The sequence below is a fragment of the Saccoglossus kowalevskii genome, chromosome 1, assembly GCF_978046115.1.
Source record: "Saccoglossus kowalevskii chromosome 1, keSacKowa6.1, whole genome shotgun sequence".
In the NCBI taxonomy this organism is placed as follows: Eukaryota; Metazoa; Hemichordata; class Enteropneusta; family Harrimaniidae; genus Saccoglossus; species Saccoglossus kowalevskii.
Window position 1 is genome coordinate 10489217 of NC_140641.1, and position 11524 is coordinate 10500740.

Consider the following 11524-nt stretch of genomic DNA (forward strand, 5'->3'; position numbering starts at 1 on the left):
GTAGTTCATGGAAAGGAGTGTTTCAAAAATCGTCCCTGTACTGACGTATCTGTTGCAAACGCCACTTTGTCTTAACTCCGCCACGATATGTATTACGTGGTTAATACACATTTGAACCATGGTAATCAACGAGTTCGTTATAGCCACAGTCACATCGAGTGATATGGTTGCTCCAAATGTATGTATATGTGAAGTAAGTATATTAAGTTGATTATATATTGATAAATTAGGCCGTACCATTCAGCGACACAGGAGATGCTGGTCAAAGGTGATCCGTGATTGTAGTTTACTGCCACAAAGGGTAAGAACACTTATTACCCTAGAGCTGTCTGAAGTAGATTTTAACAAACAGTTGTATCTCTTGATTCCATCTAGATATAATCCTTTCTCATACTGTATTTTGTAATGACAAAAAAGATGATTTTATTATTTATTTGTGTATTATTGATAACAACAACGTACATTATTTAACATTGTAGATTATTTTAAAGGGGAGGGTCGTCACATGCGCACGCACGGGAATTGAGTCCCATGCGACGATAACAACACACGCTGAAAACGCAAAGGCTCGTGGGTGGTCGCTTGTTGGTAAACAATTACACGCTATGGCCACCTGACGCATGCGCTAACATATTCCTTTTAAAACTACTTTTGAACATATAATAACGTATAATATCTTGCTGATTTAACCGCCATTATTGTTTTAGTCAAGATATACTAGTAATTTACATTCTTTACGTCGCCAAAGTCGCCACAGATTTACGCAAACAAACAAACAAATGTTTTTTAACATGAGTTGTATTATATACGACGCGATGTACTCAATAATTTTCACATCTTCTCACATATAACAATTTTACTCTATCAAATTTCTAAAATGTATTTCGTCATATGCTTCTGGATGTGTCCTAGCCATTACTTTGACATACTACATCGGGGAAAGGACAGGAAATACATCATCTCACAACAGGATTACATCATGTGCGTAACAGGAACGGAACACTAAATACATGATTAAACAGATTATATCAGGCTACCAAGGATGTTAAGAATGTGACAGTTTTTTATAGCTACCCATCTTCAGGGTAAATTAAAGTTAACTAGATCAATCATTCAATTAATCAAATTTTGTTTAGATTGTCAACTTAAAATAGATAGCAAAATTTGCGGTAGAGTATTAAACATGTGGTACGAAACCTGCCATATTATTTTTTATTGAGATCGAGTTTGACGAAAAATAAATAGATTTATGGGAAAGGCGGCATTTAAACTGATAACAGTTTAATTTCCTTGGGCATTAAAATTATTTGACACTGTTGTGATTTGTTACGGCAAAAAAAAAACGATTATCGGGAGTTCAGCTTCAATCTGTAAATAGAGAAAGAACGAATATTACATCAAATGTTCGGCTTGTTCCGACATAATAAATTATGCCAGCAATGACTAAGTTCCACGAGAGCCCCTCTGTGAAGATGATGAAATATAATTATATATTTACATTGTATTCGTACGTTTGTTGAATAATTAATTTTGTTAATTAAAGACAACTTGCGCACTTTACATAATAAAACCTGTCACATCATTGCACGGATTAAGTCTATGCTTGGCAATCCATGGTTCTATGCACATACTACGTCATGCTGTTAATGTAATCGACATGCTGCTTATATAAACAAGGTTTGGTTGGAAACCAGGGGAGATTGGGACATGTTTAACACAATGCGGTTCACTAATGGGATACAGATAATACTGTATATGCTTGGTACGCACGTACTGTACATGACACTGCGTGAACTTACAACCAACCAACCTAAGGTTATTTGTAAAGAACACATCAGCTTCTGCTTTACATTTGTTATGATTATCTAAAATTATTTTGTCAGTTCATATACGTATTTCTCTTTTCTGGACTATGCCGGCGCTGTTCAGTTTTGCTCTAGTTGTACGTGGATTAAATGGCCTTATGAACGAACGAACAAACAAACATATATCTGTTGGATTTATCAGTCATTGTCATAGAAACGCAGAAGTTATATTTATATTTGTAATATTTTTTTTCGTGATGTAAGTTACTTCAAAATCAATAGTTATGTGATATTGTTGATAACGATGTTGTTGTCATTGTTGTGTTTGACGATGATAACTATGTTGTGATGTCACTGGTTAGTCGGGTGATCAAACATCTAAATATACAAGGAAAGTTTGCATGTTCTGAAAAACATTAAAAAGTGTGTTTAAAATCTTAGTGGGATTGATTATAAACGACCTAATTATCATACTGGGTGAGAATACGCCATTAGATGCAGTGTATGGGTAATCATTCTTAAAATAGAATCAGCGACGCCTAGCAGGTCAGTGTGTTCAAATGTCACTGTCAGTATACGACGAGTTCTAAGTAAACACGGCACAAGGTGGCACCTAGAAATGTACATAGTTACAGGTGTAACATGCTTAATATTATTTATAGAAAAAAATGAGACTAATATGTGCTATATGGTGAAATAATTGTATAGTATAAAACGACACAATAGTAGGATTACGTGCGAATAATAACGGTAATACTTCTAGTTCATATACAAGCCCGTCCCGTTGATCGGATGTGTACATGACCCCTGACGTAATATCGGTCACTGGCCATCCCGACGCTACCCCTCTGACGTCACGTACTACAGTATATAGTTTTGAGCAAATTCAGACATTGTCAGAACAGATTACCTTGCCTATGATACAAGTTACTGCCAAAGAGTTCCAAAGAAGTCTGCAGTTCTATCGGGTATTTTATAATTTACTTACTGTCGCGTGCTCTTTCAGTTAACACGTGTCAATTGGACTTCAGTCATTCAAACATCCAGTAGTGGCAGTATTAAAACAAGTAGCTTGACAGTGTACACATTTCGTTGCAGATTATTTCATTCAAACGAATTTATCGTTACAATTGGAAATATTTGAGTTCTTCGTTGGAAGTATATATTCATTATCAAAACAGCACTTTGCCGATATACAGTTAAGCATGGTGAGTATTCTCAATGTCATATTTGTAGAAATGTACTCCACGTTTTTATTCTTGATACATTTATGCATGTACTTCTATACATCTATACCGAGCTGAATGTGTTGCATTATTTGTCAGCATCACAATAAGCGTGCTTTGTTTTGTCTTACAGCCTATGGACACACGTGCATGTACCGAGAAGATTCAAATCAGTTCAAGCATTAAAGGTCAGTGTAAACGATTTGCCATGTGCACACAATCTGATAAGTGGCAAGTCACCGGCAGCTACATTGGTAGCTACCTAACTGATGCCTTAGTTGTAGTTTTTATTTAAATATATACATTTAAATGTTTCAGTTATACATTATTCATGTATAAATTAACGGTGCGCCACTGAAAATAGTTTAGATATGTTTTTTTTTTCTTTTAAATTCCCTAGGACAACCAGTCACTGCCACACCAGTCACCAAGCAGCAAATTACGGCCGTTGATGGCTTATCTGCCAAATTCCCCACACAGCAAGGTGAAGCAAACATAACTACACCGGAAGGTATACAGAAAAATACTCCTGTACTCGCCAGGTACCTCTCACAGCCAGATGAACCAACAATGATCACGCCAGAAGATGGGCAAAATATGACAACCACTGACGGTGTTTATGTCAGGTACCTCTCTCAGCCAGATGAACCAACAATCATCACACCAGAAAATGGACAACAAATTACAACCACTGATGGTGTATCTGCCAAGTACCTCTCTCAGCCAGGTGAACCAACAATCATCACGCCAGAAGATGGGCAAAATATGACAACCACTGACGGTGTTTATGTCAGGTACCTCTCACAGCCAGATGAACCAATCATCATCACACCAGAAAATGGACAACAAATTACAACCACTGATGGTGTATCTGCCAAGTACATCTCACAGCCAGATGAACCAATCATCATCACACCAGAAGATGAGCAAAATATGACAACCACTGACGGTGTTTATGTCAGGTACCTCTCACAGCCAGATGAACCAATCATCATCACACCAGAAAATGGACAACAAATTACAACCACTGATGGTGTATCTGCCAAGTACATCTCACAGCCAGATGAACCAATCATCATCACACCAGAAGATGAGCAAAATATGACAACCACTGACGGTGTTTATGTCAGGTACCTCTCACAGCCAGATGAACCAATCATCATCACACCAGAAAATGGACAACAAATTACAACCACTGACGGTGTATCTGCCAAGTACCTCTCACAGCCAGGTGAACCAATCATCATCACGCCAGAAAATGGACAACAAATTACAACCACTGATGGTGTATCTGCCAAGTACCTCTCACAGCCAGATGAACCAACAATCATCACACCAGAAGATGAGCAAAATATGACAACCACTGACGGTGTTTATGTCAGGTACCTCTCACAGCCAGGTGAACCAATCATCATCACACCAGAAAATGGACAACAAATTACAACCACCGACGGTGTATCTGCCAAGTACCTCTCACAGCCAGATGAACCAACAATCATCACACCAGAAGATGAGCAAAATATGACAACCACTGACGGTGTTTATGTCAGGTACCTCTCACAGCCAGGTGAACCAATCATCATCACACCAGAAAATGGACAACAAATTACAGCCACCGACGGTGTATCTGCCAAATACCTCTCACAGCCTGATGAACCAATCATCGTCACGTCAGAAGATGGACAACACAATACAACCACTGATGGGACATCTGCCAAGTACCTCTCACAACCTGATGAACCAATCATTGTCACGCCAGAAGATGGACAACAAATTACAACCACCGATGGTGTATCTGCCAAGTACCTCTCACAGCCTGATGAACCAATCATCATCACACCAGAAAATGGACAACAAATTACAACCACCGATGGTGTATCTGCCAAGTACATCTCACAGCCTGATGAACCAATCATCGTCACGTCAGAAGATGGACAACACAATACAACCACTGATGGTACATCTGCCAAGTACCTCTCACAACCTGATGAACCAATCATTGTCACGCCAGAAGATGGACAACAAATTACAACCACCGATGGTGTATCTACCAAGTACCTCTCACAGCCAGATGAACCAATCATTATCACACCAGAAAATGGACAACAAATTACAACCACCGATGGTGTATCTGCCAAGTACCTCTCACAGCCAGATGCACCAATCATCATTACACCAGAAAATGGACAACAAATTACAACCACCGATGGTGTATCTGCCAAGTACCTCTCACAGCCGGATGCACCAATCATCATCACACCAGAAAATGGACAACAAATTACAACCACTGACGGTGTATCTGCCAAGTACCTCTCACAGCCTGATGAACCAATCATCATCACGTCAGAAGATGGACAACAAAATACAACCACTGATGGGGTATCTGCCAAGTACATCTCACAGCCAGCTGAACCAACAGTAATCACACCAGAGGATGGACAACAAATGACAACCACTGAAGGGACACCAGCCAGTGCCAGACCCAGTCATAAACAGAAGGGAGTTAGATATTGCATATGTGTATAGCTAAGTCATAAACAATCGCATACCATATTTATTTAAATTTAAAAAGGGTGGAAGTTTATATGTCATGTTCATGTATGCCATCACGATACCAACACAAATTGAGTCACCATACAATGTTTCGAGATACAAAAGTAGGAAATGTCGGAAATGGACAAAATTGGCATTTGGCAGTGGTTTCTATCGTGAGAATATTTCTTCATGTCCAAAAATATTGCTCCGTGACATGGTATCAAGTCATACATTATTATTGACATAAATATTGTGAAAATATTCACATATAATTCAGTTTCCAGGGTGATAGTAGTTTTCAATTATATCAATGGGAAGTTATTTCCCATAATACGTTGCGTAAATGTGTAGTAACATTCTCAATGGATCAAAATTCAGCTCTAACTGCCTTGACGTGAAAAACTTTATTTAGTTTTCAATAGAACGTGTTTTTTTTATGAAAACCTTCGACTAAACGTTTAAACACAGTTGATAAGAATGTTTAGCAGTTCGGTTTAAAAGTTTTTAACGTGGGAGCATGCGGGGACAGCAATATTGTAATGTTTATAAATAAGCATGAGTTTTTGTGGTTTCAGCATACGTTGTCACCAATTCTCGCTGTGCATGTGGGGACGACCATAGCGTGTTGTTGTTTACGAATAATATCCATAAATCTTTTTGTGTTTTTACCAAAAGGGCATTACAACCAAGTTAGAGTACATAGAAATATTTTTTTTTGTAAATAAATCAGTACAATAAGTATGACCAAAGTTTGCATATTCGCTGACTTTAGATAAATACGCACACCTGTCTGTTTGTCTGTTTATTTATTAATGTATCATTACATGCCATGTAAATTAAGTAATAAATACATTTGTGTAAATTTACATTCCATATAATTAGTTATGTCTTTTTATAAATGCTTTTTTGAATATAGGTTGCTAGCTCGAATGGAAGTGAACATCACTAATATTTCCAGTCTCCTGATCAAAACCATTACATATATCGAAGTAAAGTGTGAAATGGAATGGAAATGCATTTTATTCTCGATAATCTACACAGAAATCACATGTGCTTTCCTCAATAGCTAAGTTGAAGAATCTGAAGCTTCAATTTTTAAAGGAAGAATACTAACTCTAAACTGATAATAAAAACCTTTTTGACCTTGACAAATTTGAATTGATATTTAACATTTATTATTATTTAATTTTTAACTATTTCATCTGTCTTATCACAATTTAAACTGATGATCAGTAGACATTTCTCACGTACACCACTTAATTACCTATATGTTGTTTAATTATGAGATTTCATTCACATCCTGTCACTGTGAATTCCCTTGTCACGCAGAATACATCAATGTCATTGCATGCTAGTTTTAAATTTATTTTGTTATTTACAAATAAATAATTTAGTAAGAAATGTAAATGCCTGGGGATGTTTACTTTAAACAAAATTGAATTCTAAATGTTTCAACATTTGAATGACCTTTGACCAGTATTGCTATGATAACATGTTGATAACGCATGGTTGTTTGTGATGCGATTAGTGTGTGGTTAACAACCAGATTACATTATGGCAACACCTCAAACAACAAGAAGTATCCCTAGAAGTGGACTGCATGGCATGGCTGCTTAATGTTTATGTTTAGTAAGCATACAGTTTATATCATTGGTGAATGAACTTTAAAAACATAATATATTTGAATGATATATCATTCAATCAATGACGTACAAATGCACCGAAATCTGACCTCAGGAGGGTGTCGTTGTGACGATACCAGGAATCCGACTGAACCAAAAACAAATTTATTAACTCATTGCTAGTATATCTAAAATATATCAGCGGCAATTATCGATCTTGGCTTGTCTGAGAAAACTTGAATTCCAAAATTCTTCATTCTCTCTGTATATCTGTTAATGATTCATAAATCGCATAAACATTGCATCATGGTTATTCCTGTGTTGAAATGCATTACATATTGAACCATATTCTATTATTAACTTCATATTTGTTTCAGGTGTTATCAATCCGTTTGAGACTTTTCAGGTGTTATCAATCCGTTTGAGACTCAATGAAGGTCATTATTGATTTGCTTATTTGGCAATTCCCGATTTTTATTATCAAGGACCGGCTCGTCGCATTTTTTAATGTTATGCAAAACTCCAATATATTATGAATATCGTGTCTATTGCACGTGAAGATTATTGGAACATTACTCAACACTACATCGTACTGAGTTGAAACTGTTAGGTAAGATGATGACAGATGAGAGTTATCGAGATGAACGTTTAGACTCAGTTGTGTCGTCCGTGTTCATACAGCCGACGATTAATTTCAAGGCTAGACACGTTAGAGACCTTGGTATTCTACTGTGCATTATAGGCGTCTGTAATATTATACTTGGATTTACTGCTATATTTATTGGTTGTTTCATGGCATTTATATGTACACCTATATGGTCTGGAATTGTGGTAAGTAACAGTATTTTCTTATATTTTATTTGTGAAAATAATCATAGGAATTTTATGTACGGGGGAATAACTATGAAATTGTGATACATACAGGTCATAAAAAATGATGCATATTCATAACTTTTCTCTAATTCTAGAAAATAATCATACAGGTCATAAAAAATGATGCATATTCATAACTTTTCTCTAACTCTAGAAAATAATCATACAGGTCATAAAGAAAATGATGTATATTCATAACTTTTCTCTAATTCTAGATAATAATCGGCGGAGTGTTCGCCATCCGATCAGAGCTTGTTAGAAGAAGCAACAGAGTAAGTGAGAGAGTAGTAGTCTGGCGTGCTTAATTGTATCCACAATTATGATTTACAGTGAATTCACTCGACATATACATTAATTTTAATTTAATTTTTATTTCTGGATATCAGCTCCTATGCTGTTTTAATTCAACAGCTCACAGTCGATAATATTCCTCAAATAATGTCTCTAGGTGTGGTATGCTATGGTATCGTCGACGATTGTTTGTATGTGTGCTCTGTTAACGATCATACACGCATCGATAGCACTGTCCTTCGAAAAATCGGAATGCTGGGTATTTTATTGTAATTGCATCGATTTATGTCATGTGAGCGAAGATGTAAGTAAACATGTAAGCTCTTCCACAATTTAAAAGTCCAATTCTGTACATATACGCACGTCTATAACAACCTAGAATTCTTTACCAACCCCCCAAAAAATCCAGACTTCAACAAACAAAAACAAACCCCGTCGTCACCGAACAAAAACAAACCCAGCCTTCACCATGCAAAAACAAAACAAAACAGCCATGACCACACAAAAACAAATCCAGCCTTCGCCATCCCAAAACAAACCCAGCCTTGACCACACAAAAACAAATCCAGCCTTCGCCATCCCAAAACAAACCCAGCCTTGACCACACACAAACAAACCCAGCCTTCATCATCCCAAAACAAACCCAGCCTTCATCATCCCAAAACAAACCCAGCCTTCACCACACATAAAAACAAACCCACCTGCCACCACGCAAAAACTAACCTTGATTTCACCACACAAAAACAAAAACAAACCCAGCTACCACAACCAAACACTAACCTAGTTTTTACAACGCAAATACAAAGCAGCATTCATCATATAAAACAAATTAGCATTTATCGTCTGAAACAAACCAGACTTTACAATCCCAAAAGCAGAGTACTTTTAAAAAGATCATATCACTTATCGCAACGTTTATTTTGAAAATGTATCGTGTTAAAAATATATGTTTATTTTGTAAAAGTAACCACCCGAAAAACTTGCCTTTATCACCCAATACAAACTAGTCTTCACTGTCCGAAATAATCAATCCTTAAGAATCCAGAAAAAAACAACCTTCGCCATTTAAAAAAAAGCCCCACCATTCCAAACAACCAGCCTTTAACACCAAAAAAAAAAATCACCACCCACAAAGACTAGCTTCACATCTCACTCATTGCATCACAAATTATGAAATCAAAAGATTATTTGATCACAGTATAGCACAATACTTAATAGTATATCTATTTTACAGATTCGACTATTCGTGGATGCTGTCATATTAGTTCTTTCATTCTTTGCATCTGTCTTTGCATTTGTGGTAGCAATCCTGTGTGGTTTATTTGGCAATATATGTCAAACACATTCACCCATATCGGTAGGTTCTCCTCCTTGTTACGTAACTCGAATCTTCATTACCACTGCCAGCTGCAACTATGAAGCAAATCTGTACGCGGCAGTTCAGTTTTTATTTATAACACGAGCAATCCGTATTTGTAATGTAAAACGCAAAACAGACATTCAGTTCAAAGTAACATTTGGGAAACTGGTTGTAATTACAATAATCAATCAGCATGGTGTTTCATTCTTGTTCGTCTCGACAGCCTATAAATTCACCTAGAGTGTTATCAAGTGTACATGTGCCGAATAATGAAGTTATGGTGCACTCCATTGAAGAGAGAAATTACAGACTAAATAAAGAGCTCCCTCATGAGTAGTTCACAAAAATGGAAAGACGGAAAATATACACGCTTTGGATGATCCATGGAACAATATGAATGTGGCACCCCGGCGATTTTTTTATACCAAATATAACGCATACATTTACGGAAACCAATTAATACGGTAACAGTAGGTATTTTCGCGTAACTACCACCGTAAGGCCATTATTTATGAATACGGAGATTCATACTTGGCAAATACTAGTATATGTAATACATTTGTATACGTGTTTATTTGTTGTACTACACAAATTACTGTAAGGTATTTTAATACGTATATAAAAAGGTGAAATGTCAGAATTTCAGATTTACAAATAAATTTATATTATTAGGATTTTGCGTTTGAAAGGAATTGTGTTTATTTATTTTTCTTGCTTTAAATTGGTGTCTCTCTTGTTCAACAGTCTGTTAACCTTCGATAGCGGGAAGTTTTCGTTCAGCATTTACTGGAAAAGTACCCTTTTGTCATTCAAAACAGTACTTATTTACTAGTTTTTCGTTTACTAGAAAATATACTTTTTCAGAAAGAGCTTGTTCTCACATGATCCAAGTGGGGAGTACAACGTTTATCTCAGCATTTAAACAAGGGAACATTTTGAGCAGCAACATCCTGCACTGGCGGGTCCAGAAATTCGGTAGGGGGGGGGGGCGCTCCTATTGCCGTGGCTACGTCCGCACACCACCGGTGGGCTGGGTTTGTCAATTTATTTGTCATTGTTTTCGCGGGCTGGAGGGGGAGGCGCGCGCCCCCTAAATCCACGCGTGTCCTGGTCTCAATCGATTTTCAGCAGAAATGTCATAGTTAAAGCTTAGTAACGTCTTAGTTTGTACTCGTTGGTCTGCGCAACAGTCAAATTATCCATCTTTGTTAATATGAGTCCCATTTCTCGCGCATGCGTGGCACGATGACCACCGCCCTTTATCAGTGAAAGAGTAAGTAATCTGTCTTGCAGTCACGTCATAAATTGGGCATTGTTTTAAAAAATATGATACAGTTAAACTTCACAAGAATTGTTCCTTGTAAAAAACAATGCTTAAACAATTAAAAGTAGATTAACCATAGAAGCAATTTGGTAGAATTTTCCTCGTCAGACGTTTACGATGAAATTTGAGATTTTGGTGAGATTCTCTTCGACTGTCGATAGTCGTCTCGCCTACGGAATGTTCGCTTCTGTGTGAACGCCGTTAGCACTGTTTGAGTACCGAGGGTACAAAAAGGGGTAGCCGTGGGCACGATAGTTGCGTTCGTACGCATTTCATACTCAGCGTTTTATACCCTCGGTATTGAACAGTGCTTAGTTACGACGCTCACACAGAAACGAGCATTCCGTAGGCAAGAAGATTGTCGACAGTCTAGATTAATAGCTCGTAACTAAATGTACTGTTTTGCATTGTGTTTGGGGGGGGGGTCGTTGTTGATTGGGGCATACGACCTACAATATGTAATTCAACTGCTCAGTCGGAAAAAGGTC

General features: G+C 37.1%; 2 protein-coding genes across 2 annotated transcripts; both read left to right on the top strand.

Moving 5' to 3' along the window:
- Positions 1-118: 118 nt before the first annotated feature.
- LOC102808905 (uncharacterized) lies at positions 119-5688 on the top strand. Its single transcript, XM_085496456.1, has 3 exons — positions 119-193; positions 3165-3311; positions 3401-5688. The coding sequence occupies exons 1-3, from the start codon at positions 119-121 to the stop codon at positions 5555-5557; spliced, it is 2379 nt and encodes a 792-aa protein (XP_085352582.1). The 3' UTR covers positions 5558-5688.
- Positions 5689-7803: 2115 nt separating this feature from the next.
- On the top strand, positions 7804-9622 carry LOC144350830 (uncharacterized; the record flags this gene model as incomplete). The annotated part of the gene is made up of 4 exons (XM_078008899.2): positions 7804-8019; positions 8277-8333; positions 8510-8656; positions 9587-9622. Coding segments are annotated over exons 1-4 (456 nt in total), but the record flags the coding sequence as incomplete, so codon positions are not given.
- Between the last annotated feature and the right edge of the window lie 1902 nt (positions 9623-11524).